This window comes from Nelumbo nucifera, chromosome 7 (assembly GCF_055504915.1).
Source record: "Nelumbo nucifera cultivar China Antique chromosome 7, China Antique-T2T, whole genome shotgun sequence".
Classification (NCBI taxonomy): Eukaryota; Viridiplantae; Streptophyta; class Magnoliopsida; order Proteales; family Nelumbonaceae; genus Nelumbo; species Nelumbo nucifera.
The window spans coordinates 31,607,265-31,633,382 of record NC_142655.1 but is presented as its reverse complement, the minus strand read 5'-3'; the positions used below and the strand labels follow the sequence as shown (position 1 = coordinate 31,633,382).

Below are 26,118 nucleotides of genomic sequence, written 5' to 3'. Positions count from 1 at the left end.
TTGCCAAAAAAATGCCTTTATTGATCTCAAATCTTAATTTTTAGTATAAAAAATTAGAAATAAAATAAAAAATGTATATGTTATATTCAGAATATAATTATATATTTTGAATATATGTATATAATTAATACTATCATGTATACATTATATGATTATGCATATTACACATATCCATTGTTAAATTATGGGTGCTTAAATTATTTCTTACTACTTCCACCTAGGGGTGTACAATCGGTCGGTTCGGCTCGGTTCAAACCGAGGACCTAACCGACTATTTAGTTTTACCATTTCCTCTAACCAAACCGGACCAAATTATATTTTAGAACCAAACCGACCCTAACCGAATTCGGTTTGGTTGGACCTTAGTTCCACATAAATGACAAGCATTTAATAAGTGTTATTAATGAAAAGTTAAAATGGCCCCAAAACCCAATCGTTTTAATTAATTAACTATTAACTGTTATTAATTAAAAGTTAAAATGACCCCAAAACCCAATGGTTTTAATTAATTAGCTATTATTAACTAAAAGCTAAAATAGGCCCAAAGCCCTATGCCAATGGGGAATTGCAGAATTGGCCATTTTCAAAAATAATTAATGAACAATTAATGACTACTAAACAATTAATAATGAGTCTAGCTTTTAATTAACTATTATTAATTGTTCATTGGGAAATATAATAATTAATTAGCATAAAGTATTAAATAAAACATTAATGTTTAATATACTTAACTAAATAACAACATTAATTTGGTTTTCGGTTCAGTTGAAAATTTCAGTCAAACCGAACCAAAACCGAAAACCAATTTTTTTATATAAAAACCAAACCGAACCGATAGCTGAATTAACTGAACCAAATTAGCTTATTCGGTTTGGTTTGGTTCGGTTTTCGGTTTATCAACCGAATTTGAACACTCCTACTTCCACCCAAGTCCTTTTCAATTTGGCCCTAAGGTCTCTTAACCCCTTTAATTTGTAAAAGATCACTTCTTTTAATGGATGCTGTAGATGGTCTTCTATACATGTGAACAAACAATCTCATTCTACTTTTTCTCATTTTATCACCTATTGGAGCTACTCGTAGGTTTCTTCATATGACTTATTTCTAACCTTGTCATTTTAATTTTTCCACTCATCCATCTAAGCATTTACATTTTTTCCACTCATTTTGGGACATGCTATTTCTCAAGTGCCCAACACTCTGCTCTATACAATATGATGCAACGCCTGTTAGAAGAAGAAAGAGGAAGAAACAAAACAATAGGAAGAAGAGAAGTGGTATAGTAGCGACAGGTTGGAGAAGAGAAGAATTCAAAAATTTTTATTCCTCTGAAACATAACATAACTTTAATACATAATGTTAAGCTTTATAAGAAACTTAAAATTGAAAGTCACAAGTAATCCCTTACTAAAATGAAACATTACAAATGAGCCCAACAAAAAAGAAAGTTTACAAATGAACCCAAATCCTACATTAAGCAAAACATCTCCTAAACTAGGGGTCTAATCGAGTAGTCGAGTTGAGAAGAGTATTAGTTTTCTTGAGCTTGTTTTTGACAAGTCCTAAACTTAGAGCTCGAAACTTGACTCGATACTTACGAGCTACTTGATCTCGACTCAACTTGAGTTGATTATAAGTAAATTAGTATTAAAAATAATAAACAAAACTAATATTATACACATTAAAAAATTTTAAAATAAAAATATATTAGGAAACTTGAATATATATTAAAAAATTATAGAAAATTAGTATTATAAATAGTATAAATAAAAAATATTATGACACTTAATTATAAATCTATTTATTTATATTATAAATAAATTAGTGTAAAAAAATTAATATATTTATATTATAAATACAAATATATATATATTAAATAATATTTTATTATAAGCTTGATTATGATTGCGAGCTTGGTTTGAGATTGGGTATTGCGAAGCTCAAACTCGACTCAACCAACCAACCAACTCAAGTCGAGCTCAACTTGAACTCAATTACTTGTGAACCAATTTCGAGTATTTAGCGAGCCAAGCTCGAGTAGCTCGTGAAAAGGCTCGGCTTGTGCCTAATGTGATAAGGGAACGATACTCCTCCAATAGATCTAGATCTAGGTCACGAAGTTACTCTTCTGAAATCCAAGTAGCATTGGTCTTGGGATGACCTTTTCATTTGACAAGATAATGCTGATAACCACCTAGTTTGGAAGTGAGAATCTCATCTTGAAGAATACTCTCGATTTTCTTGACATGTGAAGACTGAACTCGAGCAAAAGGGGTACATGTACTGAAGGGGAAGTAGTTTTGGTTGTGGGCACACCTACATATAGAGTAAGAGGCTCGAAGGTGCCTTGATAAGGAAATAAAACCTCCACATTGAAAGTTGAACTAATTGCCATGTTTGAAGGTAAGTTAAGTTCATATGCATTAGGTCCTATCTTTCAGATGATGCAGAATGAGCCATTGGCTTGGGCGTATATAATGTTTTGAAGGAATTCTTTAGGTAGTGCTCAAGATGCATGTGAACCATGACATAATCTCCTTCATTGAATTCTTTAATTTTGCGATGTGTATTTGCAACAAGTTTATAGTTCTCATTACTTAAAGCAATTTTTTGTCTTATACTAGTATGCAAATCACAGATAGGTTGGGCAAAAGAATCAGTAGAAGCAGAAGTATGGGAATGTGGAGGTAAGGGAACAATGTCAACAGGTGTACAGGTGTATGAAGGGTAAACTCATAGACAATCTGAAAAGGTGTTTTACCAGTTGATCGGTTGAGTGAATTGTTATAAACAAATTCTTTCTGAGTTAGAATGTGCAAAGGTTTTCTTTTTGGTGGGCCGATGGGGAACACTTTCTTTTTGGATATATCCTTCTTGGATGGTTTAGCTGGTTTCACAAGGATAGATTCCCCATTGTTCTTGGTGATGTATTCATTTGGTTGTTCACAATGGGTAACATTCATATCATATAACCATGGATTCCCCAATAAGACATGAACGACATCCATAGGGAGAACATTGCACTAGATCTTATCTAAATAATCACCAATCTGGATGGGAACCAAACACCTATCAATTATGGGTAGTCTACCCTAGCTACTCTATATGGTTGTGGGTGTGGTTCAGGTTTGAGTTTGATTCTTGCTATGGAAAATTTGAACACCACATTCATGGAACTGCCTGCATTAATGACAACTTTGCACACAACATCCCCACATTTAAAATAAGTTTGAAAAATTCTAGTGAGCCTCCAATCATCTGTTTCAAGGAGTGGACAGAATGCACCTCATAACATTAAGGTGGTAGTCAACTCAACCTTGGTCATCTTCAAATTCAGACTCAGAGGGTTCCTTTAAAGACTCAACAATTTGATTGACATTTTCACCCTCAAATGATTCTTCTACATTTGTGCATGTGGTGAAAATTCAATTTGGACAATGTGAAGCAACATCTCCTTTACCATGGCAATTAAAATATTTAATGTAAGACCTTTTTTTGTTGTGAACTAGTAGTGTTAGTGTTGGTTCTTTGAATAGGATTGTTACTATGACTAGACATCGTTGGTTTTGATTGTGTAGGCTTATTTGTCCTTCAAAAAGACGTTGACTTGGACATGAATTTGGGTGTTGGGTCTGTTTAGCTTGGGAAGACATGTTGAAAGGTAGAAAACTTTTGGATAGGGCAAGTAGAATATCTAGGATTATGAACAATGCATTTGATTGAATCAGCCATATACAATTTCAGATTCTGGTTGGATTCACCTAAAATTGACATTCGAAATTTCGAATTTTGGCTCATATGGTCAGTTGCATTGTTCATAGTCTGAAATCTCGAATTAGAAAACTTTTGGGTCTCTCCACAGCCCGATCCGACATCCGATTTGATTATCTTGGATTCGGATGAGCCATATACAATTTTGGATCAGATTCAGATGGGGCAAGTAGAATTTGATTGAAAATCGGATCGGATTTGGGTTTACCCCTATCCGTTCCGATAAAAATCCCACTCAGATATATATATATATATATATATATATATATGTTATATATAATATATTAAAACCTTTGTTTGTTTTCATTGAACTTTTAAGAGTTGTTTTGAATAAAAAAATTTAAAGCCTTTTGTGTATTTAGTACATAATTGGGCTTCTGAACAAGATAATTTTATATTGGGCCTAAAATATGTACATCAGAGTTGGATGGAATTCAAAATCCGAAAAATCCAATCAGAATCGAACTTGGATGCACATCTGATTGGATTTGGATGCCATTAAATTCCTTGTGAGTTGAACTTTAATTTAGGTGAATCTGATCTAATTACAGGCCTAATGGTAAGCCTCTTCTATGGTGTCAGGAGAATGCAGATTCAGTTTCCTTTCTAGTTAAGGACTCAATCCATTAATGAACTTAGTGAGAGTCACCCATTGTTCTATTCTTCTATCACATTTCATAGACAAGTCCTCAAATCGGTTAAGGTAATCAGTCATAGTTAATGACCCTTGTTTTAAGTTCATCCATTGCTCCAATAGTTGCCTCTTCTAATGGGTGAAAATATTTTTCTTTCATTTTTTCATTCATTTCAGCTAACGAAGTGATGGGTGCCTCACCTACATGCTCAATGTCCTGTTGGATTTTTTAACTTACATTTTTACAAATTTTAAGTACATCAATTATGACATCAGCATTGCATAAGTCAGGTAAACAATTCAAAATATTGAGCAACCCCTAAGCTATCCTTTCCATTGTTAAATGAAGTTTGTGTTCAGAAAAAGCTGAATAAAAATGAAAAGCAACATTGGAGAAAAACTATGCTTGTTAAAATTAATTACTTTCTTATCTTCGTTTTTCTTAAATTTAGGAATTATATTTTTCAAATTTCCTGATTTAACCTTTAACTCTTACATTTTTTCTCTGCTTCACAGCCTGTGCTTGCTGTTATGTACTTGGTGCAGTACATGCCAACAATTGGCTACTGGCTCATGGACAAGGTACTACCTGTTGCTAGATAAACATCAACATGTGTGTCCATATCATACATGTAAAATTGTTACTACCCTGTGAGACACTAAGATATCATATAACTAGTAAACTTGACCATGTAAATAGGATTTTGAATTCATTTGCAGTAATGGACTAAAATGTCTGACTTTGAGCTGCTTTCTTCTTTCTCCATGTGTCCCAAATATATGCTTGTATTACTTTAATGGTTATCCACTTTCTGTATATTATCCATAATTCAACGACCATAAGTTGGATAGTGTTTCCATGCTGTGATTGCTACATGTAAATGAATATAAATGGTTTGAAATGGTGTTGATGATTAAGTTTGTTTATTGAGGATTCCATGTATGGGCTATAGCTTCACAAAAATATGAACTGCATTGAGCAATCTGGATTAAATCCTATATGACCCACATAGAAAGGAAGTGTTGTGAACAGTGCATGAGGTGCTTCTTGATGCTAAAGTGCAGCAAGGTGCAACTACTGCACCTTATCTTGATATTGCCAATAGTACAGACCTTTTGCACTTAGGTGTGCCCATCAGCTGAAGTCAAGGTGCAAAAAGTGTATCCCAGTGGAGGCCTGCTTATTTATTTTTGATAATATTCTATCTTTATGCTTCTACAACCAGTGTTTTAAAAGGCGTGGGAGGCGTACGCCTGGAGGCGTGCCTCTAGGTGAAGCGCTCCCAAAACGCCCTGAGGCGTAAGCCAGAGGCGCTGACACCACTGAGGCGTACACCTCTTGTGCTTTTTTCATGAGGCGTGCTAGAGGCGTACACCTCATACGCCTCATGCACATCTGATATAAAAAGACAGAAAAAAAAAAGAAAAAAGAAAAAAGGGATGGGAAGGAAAGGAAAAAAAAAAAGAGAAGGGAAAGAAAAAGAAAGAGAAGAAAAAAAAGAGAAAAGGAAAGGGAAGGGAAGAAAAGATAAGGGGAAAGAAAGTGGTTTGCCCCCTGCCCCTTCGGCTGGGGGGCTTTGCCCCCTTTTCGATGCAGCCCAATTTGTTTGTATGTTTTTTTTTTTTTTTCGAGTTAGGGGGGGTCTTGCTTTGCTTTGGTGAGCTCGCTTCACTCGCTCGTCTCTGCTTCAACAAGACCCCCCCCCCCCCCTTTCAACTAATGTTATGCATTTTTATTCTTCTTAATACAAAAGATTTTTATTAAAAATAAAGAAAAAATGAGATCCCCCCTTCCACTTCATCGGGAGGCTTATGCCTCTTGCGTTCTGAACTACACCTCACACCTCTAGGTAGTGGGATGCCCCGTGTCACGCCTCCGCGTTTTAAAACATTGTCTACAACTAAAGATTTATACTATGGTATCGCATATTTTGTCTATTTTTTCAGGACAGTACTCTTGTCACCATATCATACAACTTTTACATACAGTCATGCACGTGTCAACTTCATTGGTATAGGTCCTCTAGTTTTCTTTTCTTATGCTGCTTCTGATTTTGTTTATGTGTTTTAAGTTGCATCTGTTCTTATTATTGCGAGTCCAAAATTTCCTCTAGGATGTTTCATTGGCATTTCTCTGTGTTTTAACCAACCAAAGCTAAAAGTTCATTTAATGCTTCATTATTGTTTAGAAAACTTCAAGCATCATCTCATACTCTCTTGGTTTTTCAATTTCTATAAAGGTAATGATTAAAAAAGTAATCAAGGATAAATCAAAGAAAAATAAGAGAAAGAAGTAACAAGCAGTTTTTATAGAGAGATAGAGGAGATAAAGGAATGAATGAAGTGATGAGCAAACCAACCTTGGGCCTCAATGTGAGATCCCACTAACTTTTATATATATCAGTTTGATCTGTCAACACTCCCCCCAAGCTGAGTGTAGGGATCAATCATGCCCAGCTTGCCTATACAGTGATCAAGCTTAGCTCTATTAACTCCTTTGGTGAAGACATCAACCAATTTCTTGTCAGTGTCTACATAAGGAAGGCAAACTTCTCCTGAAACCACCCCCTCTTTGATAAAATGTTTAGTAACCTCAATGTGTTTAGTTCTGTCATGCTATACTAAGTTGTGAGCTATATTAATAGATGGTTATCACAGTATAACATCGTACATGTATGTACCACAAGTAACCCCTAACTCTAGTAAGGCTTAAACTCACATGTTTGATGCTCCATTGACTATAGCTCAATATTCTACCTCTACACTAGAATGGGCAACAACTATCTGTTTCTTGCTCCTTCAAGAAGCAAGGATACAATAACCTGATATAGAATTCTTGTCGTCAATCCTGTCCAGTTTGAATCAATAAAACCTTTTATCCTCATATGTCCATGACTAGAGAATACACCTCGCCCAGGTTTCTCCCTAAAGTAGGCAAGAACTCTCTTCATTGCTACGACACGTGTATCTCTAAGTCAATGCATGTATTGACCATAGTTATGAAGGCACTAAGGCAAGGCTGGGCAACAAGGGGGCACCTGGGCGTTGCTTGGGCGATGGGATTTAAATAAAAAACCATGAATCTCTATGGTTATTCCCTAGGTTCCATAGCAACCAGAAACAAGCTATGACAATGGTAAATCAGATGGTAAAGGAAAAAAAGTAGTAAGAGTAGCACTAGAATCCTCTTTAGATGTGGTAACAAGATTAGCATTTCCCTTTCTGTTGTTTCTGTATTGAGCACTCTTCAAATGTTTATTCAACCTCAAGCAAAAATCCCATGTATATTTAGGCTTTTGTAATTATCACATTAAACCTCCTTCTGGTTAATTGAAGCGGTATATGCAGAAAAATCTTAGACTGCACCATCATCACCATCTTCCCAAGGATTAAAGTATCGATAGGATACACCAGATATGGGGTGTATTGTATCTGTACCCATGCTCACCGGCACAGGATACACTACAACTCTATGTCTATGCTGCCAGTCATGCGTATCAGCACGATACTCCACTGTATCGGTGTGTATCACAGTGTATCGATGGATACAATGCCCTGATACTTGCCGATATTAAGGCATATCGAACCCTAATTTGATGACATATTCAAACCTTGATTTAAGATTTAATTTTTGCCAAGATTTTAATTAGAACTGAAAATTATAAAATTAATTTATTTTATTTGTATAAAATGATTTATATATTTTATTTTACATATAAATTATATGTTAAAAATGAAAACATATTTATTATTTGAAAAGATGGAATTATTATTTATATAAAAATACTAAATAAATAAATTTTCCCAAAAAATTTAATAAAAATTGTAAATTATAATTATAAAACTGAAATAAATAATTTAAGAGTTAATTTTCCCCAAAATTTTAATACAAACTGAAAAGTATAAAAATAATTTATTTTATCTACCTTAAATTATTTATATGTTTTATTTTAGAATTATATGTTAAATAAACAATTTATGTTAAAAATAAAATATATTTATTATTTAAAAAATAGAGATTATTTATATAAAAATACTAAATAGTATTTTTTCCAAAAAATAATAAAAATTGAAAATTATAATTATAATAACTGAAATAGAGTGATAATTATTGTATGATATGTACATCTTCCAGAGTCTTGGTTTTGTTGATTGTAATGTTTCTCTTCATAGAACCTATTAAAGTGTGCATTTCTCATGTATTTATACCTCATTCTTAGTTAATTCAGCTTGAAATTTAGTGATATTAACTTATTTATACGATCTGTATGCATTTCCCTAGCATATGCAAGCATTTTCATATCTTTTGTCGTATCCATGTGCTTCCAAAGCGTATCTGTATCCGAACTGTCCGATATGATACTCGATACTGATACTTTAATCCTTGCTTCTTCCTATTCTGTTAACCATGCACAAGAGAGTATGCTTGAGTTAGTTAATGAGACATCACAACATGTCAAAATAGATCATCTAGTAATGTTGTACACCAAGTCCAGAAAGGAACTTAAGTATATGATTCTTCTCAACTAATTGCCTGAGTTTTGGCATCCTCACATTTCCACTAGACCATATCTAGATGATCAATCTCTTGCCAGAATGACTACAAGTTCAAGATATACAATGCAAGAGGCATATTTTCCTGCTTTAGTGTATTCACCAGCATCTGAAGCTGATATGCTCTAGCAACATCTAATGGCTGGGAGTTTCAGTCTTGGAAACTCCATCCAAGGGCACCTAGTCGCCTAAGCAATGCCTTGACAACTATGCCATTATCATAGATTTTCCCAGTAACTTTTATATTAACCATGTAACTAAAAATACAATTACATTTCTGCCCTTAATAAGCTGACTGAATATAAATAAAAGATAACTAAATCTAACTATGCCCAAGGCCCACTGATGGTCCAGGGACAGGTAAGAACAACCCAATGAAGAAACAAATATGGAGAGTGATAACTTGTAATAACAGGCCCAAAAAAATCTGATATGAAAGATGTATATACTGGTTCTGTCAACATTTGAAAAACGTCCTTGGTTGAGCAAGTTGTGTGCTCTCTTGTGTTGTGCATCATGCCTTAGGGTACAAGAATGGTTTATCGTGCATGTAGGGTTCTTAATTGTGAAAGTTCTTAATTCAGTCATTCTGTCATTCGTTGGCACTCCATAGACCATTATTTGTGGAAGTTCTTAATGTTTCCGTGCACATTATATTTTGCATTAACTACTCTTCGGAATTATATCCAAGATCCTAATGTCGATTTAATTGTCTTTCAGGTTGGCAAGAACAGAGTAGAAGCTGCTGCCAAAAAGGGAAACACTTACTCATATAGCTTACTCTTTGGCACCAAGAAGGCAACATGAATTCCTTGACATACAACTTGAAATCTTGTATGTATCTTTTTCCTTGAGATAAACTTCACTGCATATTTACTTACAATGGTGTTGACTGAATATAAATAAAGCAAGAAAGATGGGGGTGTTGAAAGCAAGAAGGATGAAAATCTCATCTTACCATGGTGTTGCAACATTTGCCATCAATTCTTATTCCCCTCTTCTTTTCAACAAGGATCCGATTGCTTTATAAAGTTAATGATTGATTGTTTTCTTCAGTAGTGAAATTACAGAAATGTTGATCGTGATGGTTTGACCATGTGTCAGTTTGTGTCACAATTAATAATTTCACTAAGGTGGACCCTCAAAGACTGTAAATGTGGTTGAAAAGAGGTTGGTTGAGATGGAAGAAGATATTTGTTATTTCTCTCGTAATGCAAATAATCTTAGAAGGGGCTCGGTCTTGCTACCCACCAGCTATTCCCAGTTTCCCACATCTCTACCCAGTGATAACCCGTGGCCGGACCCCAACATCCGATCCAATTATCTGGATTCGAATTTGACTCCATTCGATTTGATTATATTATAATATTTATTGATTTTAATTTAATTATATTTATATTATTTATGAATTTATATATTTAATAAATTAAGTATGTTATATTTACAGTAATTTATTATATAATAAAGTTGAAAAGCAATTAACTTTTATAAGCAGAAGTCTGACGATTCAAATTCGAATTTGAGGTTTTCAAATTTGATTGGATTTTGAATCAGATTCAAATGCAGGTTTTCAATAATCGGATTGGATTTAGATTTTGTTGAATCCAATCCACATCTAATCGATTACAACCCTAATTACAATTGCACGTTGTGAAATAGAATATGGATTAGATTAACGCCTTACACTATTGAGCGGGCTGTGTCACAATTGTAAATCTCCATGTAAGTGTTACGTGTTCATATATCCTTTTCCATGTGCGAATATGTTGAGATTCAATGGTTTGAAATTTTTTATTTACTTTATTTTATTTTGGCTCTAGTAATTACTTAAACTATCCCTCAAGTTTAAAACTCTATTTGCCCTCGTTGAGTCATTACTTCATTGGGCAACTTTAGCTCGAGTCTAAGCACCCATCTTGCCATGGGTTGTGATGAAGATCAAAAGTCGACTGTCTCAGGATCAGTTTGGAGGTTAGAGGGTTCCTGTAAAAGAAGACGAGGTCAGAGGAGTCGGGGTGAAATTCCGGGCTTAGGACTCTGACCAGCAAGTCAGTAAGGACTGAACTGTCCCAGGTAGTAAAGCCAATAATTAATGAGGCCAAAAGTATCTAATGAATACAAAACTAATTTTTAAATAGGCTTTGAGGGCTCTTGTCAAAAGGATACGTGTCAGAGAGATGTTGGGCATCTAGAGGCTTGACATGACACTTAAAAATCAATTAGGACACCTGGAGCTCGGGCAGACACTTAGAACTGAAGTGGGACACGTACAGGTGTTCACACGCCATGTTATTGATGCATGGAGGAAGCTCGGGGCCCACTGAGTTACCACTTGGCAGGCCAATGGTTTGGTCAAAACAGTAACCAGGTCCCTTAAGATGAACCTAACTCACCATCATCAAGCTGTGTTAGAGTGAGGTGGACCTTAGGTATCCAAGGGAGGTTCTGTGGGACCGAGGTGGTTGTTGGGAGTTCATAGGTAGAGGCATGGTCGCTCTTAGAGTTGTCATGTGTCTAAATTCTATTGGATGTCACTTTTACCCCCATCACTTGTCCCCCCACTTCCGAGGCCAAGGTAAATCTATTCGAGTGAAGAAAGTACTTGAGAGGCGGTTCTTTCCAGGTGTTTCATTGTGAGATTTTTTTGAAATCCATCGATCTGTAGGAATGCAAAGCATCGTTTCAATCCATTTGACAGGTCGCATAGTTCGTACGCGTGGACTCCACACGCTAAAATGATTTTAGTTCTCGAAAAGCCCAACAGTTGGATGTAGGTAATCATGGCCGTTGGTGGCCTACCATCGCTGCCTATAAATAGGGAGGCAAATGGAGGTCCATTTCATATTCCAATCGTTTTAAAGGGTCTCACTTCTGAGGCCAGAGAGCTTGTCACTTTTAAGCATCTCGAGTCATAGATCAATTTCTCTTTGGTCTTTGGTCTCTCTTCTATCTTCTTTTCTCTTCGTCCTGGGTGAACCTACTTTAGAGAAGTGGATAGGGTCATCCAAATGGAGTAGGAAGAGCTTCCCAACTCGACCTCCTCTGGTCGCCAAGAATCGAGGTAGCTTGCCATAGTCTCCGAGCGGCCTTATAACCAGCTCGATTTAGACTCTGACCCATTTACTCCTACTCACTCAACCCTTGTCGACCTACAAAAGATCCAACTTTTGTATGGGATCTCTGAGGCTTACCGGTTTAGGCTCCCCACACCAAACGAGGCCCTGTGGCACCACAGTGAGAACAAGGTCTGCGTGTACAAGCAAGACTATGAGGCAGGGTTGAGGTTCCCTCTCTCGTACATGATTACCGATGTCCTGAATTATCTTAGGATTATTCTTGGGCAGCTCTCCGTGAATGCATTCGTAATAGTTGTGGGGGCTGCCTTGGCTGGTCACGTGCACGGGCTCTTAATCAACATTAGGGTCTTCGAGAGCCTACACTCAGTCAAGTGTCACCCCGAGCAAAAGACACATTACGAGCAGGCTCCCCCTTTGGGAGTTCTTCAAATAGAAGAGGTGTCGATGTCTGCAGCCCGTGGTACCCAAGTTCCCTAAGCTCACCCATCTTCCATAACGTCAGAAGGAGCTAGGTTCTTGACAGTTCGAGGTGAGGGGAACGTGTATGTGCCCCCCGAGAAAACGCCGATTTGAGACCACAAGTGGTCGGTGCATCGCGACGGCAATGTCCATAACCACACGATTACCTGCGAGCTGAGTTGGGGCTTTGTTCTGCCCACGTCTTGGGAAGAATTTCAGGAACTTCCCTTAAAAGTCCTTGGCACCCATATCTTCAAGTATATAATGAAGGTAAAGGTTCAGATCCTATGTTTTTCCTTTCCTTCTTCCCTGGTGTTTGACCTTGACATTTTATTTCAGGCCAATGCTATTGCCCAGGGGATCTTCCAACGAGCCAGTAGTCACCTGGAGCGGATCAAGGGCATTTCCCTAATCAAAGAGGGGTACATTGCCGAGGTCAATAAAGCCCTTACGGAGAAGACCCCGACCTGTGGTCATTGGGCATCAGATAGCCTTGATGTAGGTGTCGAAGCAACAGGCCCAGATCGATGTGTAGCGAACCTGGATCAGTGAGTAAAATGCCTAGATCAAGGAACGACAAACTTAGCTTGAGGAGTGTCAAGCTTGGATTGAAGAACTTTTGGCCAAGCTAGAGAAGGAGAGAGACTAGAGGGCTAAGGAGACGAGGGCTCGGGATGAGCTACTGGTTACATCTTGAAAGGAGGCAATTGACTCCTTCAAGGAATCCCAAGAGTTCCTTGCCTATGGACAATATGAGAATAGTCTAACTTCAGAACACATCCCCATTAAAGGAACATGAGAATAGTGGTCCTCTAGATTTGAAGTACAAACACACATGACCTTATGCGTACAGATGTATGTAGTCCTCTAAATGTTAGTATGCATAACCAATATTCATATTTTATAACATTTATTGATGGTTATTTTCGATATGGTTATGTGTATTTAATGAGATATAACTTTGAATCTTTTAAAAAATTCAAAGAATTTAGATGAGAAAAAGTTGGTGAGACAAATCAAAACCCTTCAATTGTTTTCTCTTGGTACATCACAATTAAACAGTGTATCAGAGAATAAATCGAACTTAATATGGTTCAGTTATTCCTTGTCCACTTAGAGTTACCCATATACTTTTGGGGACATGCATTAGGCAATCTACTTGATGAAACAAGTCGGTTCCTAAGACTTCATATGAGTTTTGGAGTGGCAAAAATCAAGTGTCAGACAATTTAAAGTGTGGGGTTGTCCAACACACGTCAAAAAGACAAGTGTAGATAAATTGGAACCCAAAATTAGTCATTACGTATTTGCACTCTACCCTAAGGATTCAATTGAATATCTCTTCTATAGCCCAAGAGAACAAAAGGTCTTTGTTAGTCAAAATTCTCACTTCTTAGAAGAGGACTACATCCTAAGCAATTATCATTAGGAAGTCATTCTTCATGAAGTGGGCTCAGGGGTAGTGGGAGATAACTCACAAATTCCAGATATCAATACCTAACCTAAAAGATCTACTTGGGTACCTAAACCTTATATATGTTTCAGTTATGATCAAGAAATCTACTTGGTGGAAGCCATAGATAATGTGGAAGATCCCTTGACTTATAGAGAAGCTATGTAGACATAAAATCCTTAAAATGGGTAGATGTCATAAAAGTCGAGATGGACTCAATGAATACCAATAGAGTGTGAGCTCTAGTAAACCCACCCCCTAGGGTAAAAGCAACTGGTTGCAAATGGACCTACAAGAGGAAGAAATGCTCTGATGGAAAGATTGAAAACTATAAAAATCGACTAGTGGCGAAATGTTATACTTTGAAATGAGACAAATTGGGTACGTGTGCCTAATGAGACATAAGTTTGAGTCTTTTTAAAAGTTCAAAGAATTCTGACATGAACTTAATAAACAGTTAGGGAGAAATTAAATCCCTTCGATTAAATCAAGGAGGTGAATATCTTTTTAACAAATTCAAGGACTACCTAAAGAATAATGGGGTTATATCACAACTGTCTCCTCTGGCTACACGACAGTATTAGAGAGAAGAAATAAGACTTTATTAAATATGGTCCAATCATTCCTCATCCACTCAATGTTACATATCCTTTTGGGTGCACACTTTAGAGACTATGATCTATGTGTTAAACTGGGTTCCGACTAAGTCAATTCCTAAGATTCATTATGAGATTTGGATTGCCAAGAAATATAGTATTAGACACTTTAAGGTATGGGGTTGTTCAACACATCAAAAGGATAACTGCAAATAAACTGAAGTCCAAAATCAGTCATGGCCTATTTGTAGGCTACCCTAATGAGTCCAAAACCAGGATTTCAAGAAGGGATTCATTCATTTCAAACATGGAGTCACTCTCTCTAAAGGAATGTTACCTAAGACCCTGAGGAGATAAAGAACATGAGAAAGGTTCTCTATTCCTTTGTCATAGGGAGCATCATGTATGCTATGTTGTGCACCCGACCTGACATTGCTAAGGTTATTAGTATTAAATAGATATTAATCTAACCCAGAATAAGAGCACAAGACAACCGTGAAGAACATACTAAAATACCTATAAAGGACTAAAGCCTATTGTCTTGTCTTTGGTGGAAATTCACTACAAATGGTTGGTTATATAGATATCGACTTTTAGCCTAACATAGATGATAGAAAGTATACATTTGGATACATCTTTATGTTGGGATCCTATGTAGTCAGTTGGAGAAGTAGCAAATAAGGGTTCATAGTAGACTCTACGACCAAGATTAAGTACATTGCCGTAAGTGAGGCTGCCAAAGAAGCAGTTTGGATAAAGAAATTCGTCTAAGAACTAGGAGTTGTACCACCTAGCACATCACCCATTCCACTGTTGTGTGACAACACTAGAGACATTGCTCAATCCAATGAATCAATAACCCACTCGAAGTCAAAGCACATAGAGAGGAAATATCACATTGTACGGGTGATTGTTGGTAAAGGAGACATTCAAATTCATAAGGTAGCATTAGTGGAAAATGTGGCAGACTCATTTACTAAGTCACAGACACAAAAAGTATTTGAAGGACGTGTGAATGGTATGAGACTGAGCCTAATACCCAATTGAACCTAAGTGCAAGTGGGAGTTGTTAGACAGTGCATGCCTTTAATTTCAATCAGATTGATATACATAAACATTTATCAGTAAATGAATAAAGTACATAATTGTTTTATGTTGAAATTTGTGTGTTTTTGTGAGTTACCTGAAAATTATACTTGAATTGGCATAAAGGAAGCTAACCAAATGCTCATAACCAAACTAATTCCAAATCCTCAATTTATTAAAGAAACTAAAAGAAGAGGGAAGACTAGTAACAACATTTTATCTTAAAAACATAGTGAAACGAATTGAAGTTAAATCAAGTTAAAGATTCTTACTCACACTAACAATAGATATTTTGTCATTAAAACATTTAGGAAATGAAGTCACCTTTTTCATGTAATTGGTCTATTGTTTTATTCATCCAACACGAGTATTAAGGCAATATTAGTCATCTAAAGGAGCTTTCAGACGACTAAACTGAAGCAACTTAGAAAGGCCCAAGGATGCTACCTCCTATGCAGGTCTGAATTAATCTAACTATTTGTTTTCAATTTAGAACACAGCTCTCTCTTCCCTACACTTTGCTCAAATCAGTAGCCAACACCTAAGAGTGAGGATCTGCATCTTATTTTAGACCCGTAGAGCCATTTATTCCAAAGGGGGAATCTGGACTCTACCTTCACAACAATCAAGTCACGATTGATCTCAACACAAAAATTGAGCTGGGACAATCCAGACTTGAACCCAAATCCCTTCAATCACTTAACAAAAAGAACTCCTAAGGACATTAATTCAGCATCACCTCTCGGTGATCCAACTGCTAGATGCGATCTCATGTCCGGACCCAATTGACCAAATCTATATCCAAGCTTAACCCATTCATTTGGCCTGGACCCTAACATAATGACCACCATAGGAGTCTTTCTCATAAATTGATGTAAGAGTTGGTACATAGAGAGAACTTCTTTGTGCTGCCATGAGTTCACTGGGCACTTGGATCACCCAAAATTTGGAATAACCAACACAAGGACCCCAGTTCCTTTATGGCTTGTTTAAGGTTCCTTAAGAAGTAAGCTAAGCCAAACCAAGAAGGATAAATAGGAACAGTAATAGGTGTCACCCCTTCTTCCCGTTTCTGAAATTAGTTTGTATCCTCTCCAAGACCAATTAGAGACAAGGCAAAGGAGAGCACCCATGTTCAAAGGACCAAATCCCCCAACAATCAGAATACCAGTCACCCTCTCAGCTAAGGTCAAGTAGGTTTGCTATTTCTGTAGACAACCATGGCCCTAACAGAAGTTGCAGCATAGTTCAAGAGCCAACGGCAGTTGGAAACCGATGGGGATCCATAAACAAAAGCAAGTCTTCAGAAGTCCAAACCCAAAATAGGTATAGTGGGGTCTTCTACCTCCCTGAACTAGAATTTCGAAGCCTCAAACTATCTTGTAAAGCCAATCTTTTTCAAATTCTCATTTTAGTTTTTTTCTTAAAAAAAAAAATCCCTTATTTTCTCATCCCACTGAAGTACAGGGTATCAATCTGAAAAGGAAACTCATCTAGATGCTACTACTATTCCCTTTACCCTTCCTCCTCTTATTACTTTTTCTCTCTTTTTTTATTTTTTTTATTTTTGAAATTCAAAAGCTGATGTTCTAATGAAAACTTAGATTCTAAGGTATGAAATGCAAAACTGATCACTCATGTAGTTAGCCTATCATTTATATTGATCAACAATGGTCATGAAATATCAACGCAACAGTAATTTGCATAGGCCAAGTAATAAAATCACTTCCTCCTTCCTCATCAAATCATACATCCATAACAAAAGCATTAGAGAGCGTGGACAGAGAAGGCTATATGCATTGCTGCCCCTGAGAAGAGGCTAGAAACCAGAAATGCAAGTAAATTTCTATCCTCCACTGAGCAGCTCAACTCAAAGTTTGTACCTAAGGCTGTATTTGGTTGCAATGCAAATAAATTTATACTGATGCAAAACTATGGCAGTGTAAACGATTTGAGTGTAAATTCTGACCTATTTTTGTTTTAAATTTTAGCTTATTTTATTGATTGTAGTACAAATGAAGTAAATTAAGACATGAAGCAGAATAAAGTAAAATCCAAAACAAAGTTAAACCAGAATTTGCATTTTTTTTTTCATTTGCCCTTCCATGCATTTGTACTAGTGCAAATAAAATTGCACTGCAACCAAACGCAGCCTAAAGTGAGGCTAGTCACTGCAAATTTTGACTTCTTGATGATGTACAAGCTCAAATGAATTTTTTATTTTCTTTCTCCTTTTTTTTTCGAGAAGAACAGAGTTAGTTAGCATGATTAACACATGTCCAAACCTCAAACCTGATAAGTAAATTTTCTGCAAAAATCCAAAACTAGAAACCCTTCCTTCTCAAGCAAACTCTCAACAATTTCAAGACAGAACCATTCTCGTTTTAGTTGAGAAATTAAAATAAGAGAGATGGGGAACCAAAGGTTATACTAATTAGCTTACAACTCAAGGCAAGCTTTCGTGGACTGGAATAGCAGCAATCAAAGGAAAACTCTCTGGGTTTAAACAAGGGGATATGAAAAACATGTCAACAGTTCTCAGAGTGTCAAGCTAAGGTGATCACCTAAAGCCCATCACCATGGGTACCAGTTAACAGTAGGGGTGGCAAATGGGTGGCTTGGGTGTGGGTTGAGTACCAACCCACCCAGATTGACCCACTAACCCATTTGCCACCAATGTTAGTGGGTCAGAACCCACTAGACCCTGACCAACCCTAACCCACCCATTTGACCCTCTAATTAAAATTTTAAATTAGACCTTTTTTTAATTTTTCTATATTCTAATTACATAAAATATCTCTCTCTCTCTCTCTCCCTCTCTCTCTCTCTCTATATATATATATATTAAAAATGGTCCTGCCATGTCAGTATAGCTCTCCTTTCAGGAAACCGACCATTCTAATTTTCTGTTTTTTCTTATTTTTTTAATTCCACATAATTTCCCATTAAACCAATAAGGAAATCACATATTCTTAACTATTTCTAACAACCATAAAGAAAGAGGGATTTGCTTTTCTAATGTTTAGCCAAGTGGCACCACTTTCCCCCACTTCCTCCTAAATTGTCTCTAATTCCTATTTATCTCCTAAATTATCTCTAACTCCTATTTATATCATAAATTATCTCTAATTCAGTTGAGAGATTCTCTCCTAAACTATCTCTAATTCCTATTTATCCTCTCCCCCACTTTTTATTATATATGTCTAAAGAAAGTTTCAATTAAAAAAAAAATCAGAACAATTTAAATGTTATAATGAAATTATATACTAAATTTAAAATATTTATTCAAAACACAAAAAATTAATAGATTTAATAATATTCATATTATTAATAATTCAATATTTTTATAAAAATCATCATGAAATTATGTAGAAACAATATAAATTATAATTTTATGAATTATTCGATTTAAATTTTATTCAAATAATAAAAAATTAACATTAAAAAATAAAACATTAATTAAATATTTCAATAACTAAAAATCTTAAATAAAAAAATTAAAATAGGTAAATAATATAAAAACATATTTAATATTACGTAATAAAATTAAAATAATGAAAATTTTTAAAAATTTTACATATTATTTAAATATTGAACATGCAAAATTTTAAATAGTTAAAATAACGAAATTATGTAATAAATTAAAAAAAAACGTAAAAGTAGAAAAATAATTATAATAGAATTCAAAATATTCATATTAATAATAATTTAATATTTTACAAAATTAATAACGAATTATGTAAGAATAGTACAATTAAAACTTTATGGATTATTAAATTCAATAAGTAATTAATATTTTAAGAATTTAAATAACAATGTTATTTCAATAACTAACCAATATTGTAAATAACTAATTTCACTTATGTCAATTAATAATTATAGAAAATAAGTATCAACAAAATTATATTTATTAGTAATAATTTTACAATAATAGTGTATATTCATTATATATTTATATATACTATAATTAATATTTATTTTATTTTCAGTAATTATTTATTTTTTATAAATATGCATTTAATAATTATTTGTAAATCTATTTTTATATTTTTAACTGTAACTAAATAATTATTTTCCAACTGTATTTAATAGTAATTATATTTTTTCAATAAATACAGTAATTTAATAATTACAGTATTATTAATAGTTTAGTATTTTAATAATTACAATATTTACTGAAAAGCAAAATTAATAAATATTTTATAAATAATGTATTTATTAATTAATAGTAATATAATTAAATGTAATTATTTTTAAGCTGTAACTCACAGTAATTACATTTAATAGTAATTAATAAATACACTATTTTCAAAAATAATATATTTTTTAATTAATAGTAATTAATAGTAATTAACACTAATTATTTTTAATTATATTGAAAGTAGCATAAAATTAAATTTAACATTAATTAACAGTAATTAAAAGTTAAGCTACAAATAGCACAAAATTACATTTAATTACCAGAAAATTACATTTAATTACATTTAACATTAATTAATAGTAATTAATTAACACTAATTATTAATTAAGAGTAATATAATTCACAGTACTTATTTTGAAGCTGTAACAAAATTATTTTCAAACTGTAATTACCAGAAAACTACATTTAATTAGTTTTAGCCAAGAAATTACGGATATATTTCTGAAAATAGGATAATTTCCGGAAATTGATGTATTTTAAATAAATGCAGTAATATAATAATTACAGTATTTATTGAAAAACAATATTATTAATTAATAGTATTTTTCATAATTACAGTATTGTTAATAATTAATAGTATTTCATAATTACAGTATTTTTAATAATTAACAGTATTTCAACTATTTTTAATGGTAAATATATTTTTTCAATAAATACAGTAATTTAATAATTATAGTATTATTAATAATTTGGTATTTTAATAATTACAGTATTTACTGGAATGCAGTATTAGATGTAATTTAGTGATATAATTTAGCATAAGTAACCAAAACATAATAAAAATATCAATCAATTATACAAATACTATTAATATTTCAAAATATTGAAACTGTAATTTTATGCTATTATGCTATAAATAATGTAAAATACATTAGTGATGTCTATTATGCTATAAATAGCATAAAATTACAAGCTATAAATGATATTTAAACTGTAATTAACAGTGATTATAAGTTAAGCTATAAATAGCATAAAATTACATTTAATTACTAGAAAATTATATTTAACATTAATTAACAGTAATTAATTAACACTAATTATTAATTAACAGCAATATAATTCACAGTATTTATTTTTAAGCTGTAACTAAATTATTTTTAAACTACAATTACCAAAAAATTACATTTAATTAGTTTTAGCCAAGAAAATACCAATATATTTCTGAAAATATGATAATATCCAGACATTAATGTAGTTTAAATAAATACAGTAATTTAATAATTACAGTATTTATCAAAAAACAGTATTATTAATTAATAGTATTTTTTCATAATTACAGTATTATTTAATTAACATTATTAATTACAACATTTATTTATTAACATTTTGTGTTTAAAATGCTTGGTTTATTTATTTGAAAATGGTGTAGATTAGTTTTGTTTTTGTTGTTGCCATCTATTTGAAAATGTTTGTTTTATTTATGTGATTGATGTGTAATTGAATTTTATTTTGCTATTTTCAATTTGTTGTTGCAATTTTATATCAATAATAATAATAATAATAATAATAATAATAATAATAATAGTAATAGTAATAATAATAGTAATAATAGTAATAATAATAATAACAATAATAACAATAATAATAAACAGTATTAGAATAATATAGTATTTTATTTAATTAATAAATATAGTATTAATTTTTATAGTATATATTTAATTAATTGCAGTATTTTTGTATTTAGTTAATTACAGTATAATATTAATATGTGATTGTAATACAGTATTGTAAAAATACAGTATTAATTTATTAACATTATTAATTACAGTATTTAATTAGAAGTATTTATAATTGCATTATTTTTCATATTTTTTAATATTTAATAGTATTAATTAATCAATATTATTAATTACAGTATTTAATTAGAAGCATTTATAAATGCATTATTTCACCTTTTCTACCAAATCCCGTGCATCTTACGGGTCCTCGCTAGTACATATTAAAATTGGTCTGTCCATGTCAGCAGCCCTCTCCTTGCAGGAAACACCCCAATCTAATTTTTTGTTTTTTTGAATTTTTTATTTTCTTAATTCCATATAATTGCCTATTAATCCAATAAGAAAACAACGTAGGCTAACAACCACTAGATAAAGAAAGAGATATTTGATTTTCTAATGTCTAGCCAAGTGGCACCACTATCCCCCACTTTCTCCAAAATTATCTCTAATTCCTATTTATCTTCTCCCTACCTTGCCAAGTGGCATCATTATCCCCCATTTTCTCCAAAATTATCTCTAATTCCTATTTATCTTCTCCCTACCTTGCCAAGTGGCATCATTATCCCCCACTTTCTCCTAAATTATCTCTAAGTCCTATTTATCATCTCCCCCACTTTTTATGTATATCCATCCAAAGAAAGTTTGAATTAACAAATTTTAAAAATTATTTAAATATTATAAAGAAAATATAAAATGACTTTAAAATTTTTAATAAGAACACCAAAAATAATTATAATAGATTTAATAATTTTACATTTTTACATAATACATCACAAAATTATGTACTAACAATATAAATTATAATTTTACAGATTATTAAATTTAAATGTTATTCAAATGATAAAAATTTAACATTAAAAATAAAATATTTTTAAATATTTTAATAACTAAATATCTTAAATAACAACATATTAATAATAGCTAAATAATTATATAACAAAATATTTAATATTATGCAATAACTTTAAAATAAATAAAATTCAAATAACGAAAAATATTAAATATTTCACATATTATTTGAATATTTAGATAACTAAAAATTTTAAAATGAAATATTTAAAATAACTAAATTTTAAATATTTAAAATAACAAAATTGTGTAATAAATTTAAATTTTTTCTTAAAAGTAGAAAATTAATTATAATAGAGTTCATAACATTTAAATTAATACTAATTTCATATTTTACAATAATAACAACGATATTATTTATATAACAAAATAATATTGTAAACTAATTTCACTTATATCAATTAATAATTCTGGAAAATAACTTTCAAAAACTTAACATTTATTAATTATAATCTTCAAATCTTAATCTATATTTATTTTATATTTATATATACTAAAATTAATATTTATTGCATTTTCACTAATTATTTATTGTTTTTTTTTGTGATAAACATATTCTTAATAATTATGTATAAATATTTTTGGCATGCTATTTAACGGAAATTCTTCAATAATTGTTGGAGATTAAACTACTACTATTTAACTTTTTAAATTAAATTTATTGTAGATTTGTTATAAATTTATTTTTAGTAATTATGTATTTTAGTTATAATTTATTGATTAACATTTATTAGAGATCAAACTATTATTTGAGATTACACTATTTATTTACTAATTAATATATTTTAGTATTTATTATATTTTTTTAATTATTGTATTTTTATTAGTTTTGCATTGTATTTTTATTATAAATTTATTTTAAATAATTTTGTATTTTCACTATATGTTTTCAATAATTATTGGAGATTAAACTATTGTTATTTATTAGAGATTAGACTATTAATTTAGCTGAAATTAGGAGTGTTCACTGGTTGGTTCAGTTTGGTTAAGCTGATTGACCAACTAAATCAACTTGGTCAGGTTGAGGAGTTGGTCACCCAAAACTAACTAACCATTAGTGAAAACTAGCCAACTTGGGTTGTAATGGTTTGGGTCAATTTTCAGTTTGGTTGGTTGTTCAAAAGATTTAAACTTAAAAATAAAACTTAAACTTAAACTAAAATTATAATTACAATTACAATTAAAAATAAATTAAAATAAAATTAAAATTAAAGTTAAAGTTAAAATTAAAATTAAAATTAAAATTAAAATTAAAACAATTATAGTGGTATTTTTAAAAAATAAATTAAAAAATTAAATTTATGATATAAAATATTTTAGACTAAGGAATATGTGAGTTTTCCCACTTTACCTTATTAAAAAATATTTTTAAAATATCAAATATTAATATATCTGTGGTCATGTTAGTTCGGTTTTGGTCGATTTACAAATGGACAAACTGAAACTGATCCAACCTGGTTGGGTTGGGAAATTGTTGAACCACAGCCAATTTAAAATATTAGAAACCGACCAACTCAGGTTGAATTGTGTAAGATTGGTCAATTTCTTCAGTTTCATGAACAACCCTACCTGAAAATAATTATTGTTATTTTTGTATTGTAAAAAAATTATTAAAAGTAGTTTGTGAGATTGGTCAATTGCGTACTTTTGTGTATTTCTATAGTTTTGTTTTCGCTTAACAAAGCCTATGCATTGCATGGGTCCCTACTATCTATCTATCTATCTATATAGCAAGACAGTCAACGTCAACATGCCTCTCCTTGCTTCATTACCCCCACCCTTCATTCTCCTTTACTCTCTCTCCTCTCCCCTTCCCACTACTCCCATTAAGCCATGTCACCATTTCTAACCCAACTACCTAAAAATATTCATAGAATCTCTCTCCTAAGGTATCTCCTTTAAGCCATTAGAAATGTATACCCCACTCCCCAATCAATCCCTAAGATCTCTCCTCCAATTTATATCCACTCTCTCATTTAAAATATTCATATTAATTAATAAAAAGTTAAATACTATTAATATTTAATCCAACCCATATTCAATGAGTATTAAATAGTGTTATTACCAAAAGTTAATAAATACGATTAGTAAATTGCAAAAAAATTAATAAATATTATGTATTTTGGGTAAATGCTATTATATTCATGTTAATTAACAGCATTTTGAACTCTTTAACAAGTTTCTATAAAATTGAGAATTATATTTAACAATTATTAAAAAGTATAAAATTTAAGTTATTGCTATTATAATAGTTAATAACTGAATGTAGATGGGGGAATAAAATATTATAATGTTGGAAAATGGAATTATTAATTAATTTATATTAGAAAATAAAATATAAATTAGTATAATTTTGTTAGTAAACTACCTAGCAAAAATAAATATCTAATAAAAATTTAAAATAATTTTCAATAAATTTCCATAATTACACAAATGTAATAAAATTTTCAAAAATTTCCATAAAACTACATTTTTGTAAAATAACATTCTGGAAATTAAAATATATAAAGCTTTTGAAAGTTTATTTAAAATGCATTAAATAATTATTGAAAAATATTGGAATATTTTGGAAATTTTAGAAAAAATTATTACATTTGATAGATTTTGGAAAACTATTGAAAAATTATTTAATTTTCATTGTAAATTATTTAAAATTATTAAAGATAAATGACTATGGGAAATGGAAAACTATAATTTGAACCAATAATTATACAAATTATTAAGATAAATTAGTATAATATTGGAAAAGAGAAATTATTGATTAGTTTATATTAGAAAATATAAGATAAATTAGTATAATTCTGTAAGTAAACCATTTAAAAAGAAAATAAATTATTTAATGACAATTTAAAAATAAATTTGATTAAAATTTAAAAATTGCACAACTGTAATAAATTTTCCAAAATTTTGCTAAAAAATTACATTTTTGAAAATTAAAGACAATTTAGTGTACTTTTAGAAATTTACCATGTGGCTGGTACTCAATTTTTCCTTTTGATCATTTTTATCATCAAATTGAATATTGGGTTGAGGGGACGATGTTTTCAGAACTAGATCGAACCGAATGGTCAGACTGAAAAACTGGGAACTGATCACTTGACCAGTTCTATTTCACCCCAAAAACACTTTTTGGCAAAAAACCGTTGACTTGGTTAGCGAACTACTAACCTGGGTGGTCGAACCGTCAAATCGGACAATGGTTTTTAAAAACCTTGGATGGGGAGTGGGTGCCTTGCCTTGATCCCACTCGACACTAGGGATAGGGCGGGGAAAATTTGAGGATTCCCAGTCCTGGATGAGGAGTGTGTGCCTTGCCCTTAACTCACACGACATTGAGGACGAGGAGTGGGTGCCTTGCCCAGTCCATTCCAAACGAGGAGTGGGTGCCTTGCCCTGAACCCACCTAACAAAGTGGGGATGGGGTAGAATGTCTTGACTATAGGGTGGGAATAGGATGGGGTGCCCCACCCCCTTGCCATTCCTATACAATTGTTAATTATTTTTATTTATTTAATAAAAATGTTAGCTTTTGTAATTATTTTTATTTATTTAAAGTCAATCAAAATTTCATCTAAAAATAATGAAATTAAAAAATGATTATAATTATTAAAATTACTACAAATGATTAATAAAATTAAATTTACTAAAAAATATTTGTTCATAATAAATTAACAATAATTATTTTCTGCGAATCAACATTAAATAAAAAATACAACTATT

At 31.9% G+C, this 26,118-nt stretch overlaps 1 protein-coding gene and 1 long non-coding RNA gene across 6 annotated transcripts in view; both read left to right on the top strand.

The window, feature by feature from the left end:
• The window catches only part of LOC104598254 (NAD(P)-binding Rossmann-fold superfamily protein), a 74,228-nt gene extending 64,205 nt beyond the window's left edge, over window positions 1–10,023 (top strand). For all 5 annotated transcript variants that reach the window (XM_088891270.1, XM_088891269.1, XM_088891268.1 and 2 more), the window contains 2 exons: window positions 4,922–4,987; window positions 9,680–10,023. In XM_088891270.1, the coding sequence (XP_088747396.1) occupies window positions 4,922–4,987; window positions 9,680–9,766 (153 nt within the window). In that variant the 3' untranslated portion in view covers window positions 9,767–10,023. The remainder of the gene's footprint in view (window positions 1–4,921; window positions 4,988–9,679) is intronic.
• A 1,776-nt stretch (window positions 10,024–11,799) lies between these two features.
• On the top strand, window positions 11,800–13,427 carry LOC104598253 (uncharacterized). The gene is made up of 2 exons (XR_735327.3): window positions 11,800–12,765; window positions 12,835–13,427. It is a non-coding gene; the product is annotated as an uncharacterized LOC104598253 (long non-coding RNA).
• The last annotated feature ends 12,691 nt before the right edge of the window (window positions 13,428–26,118 follow it).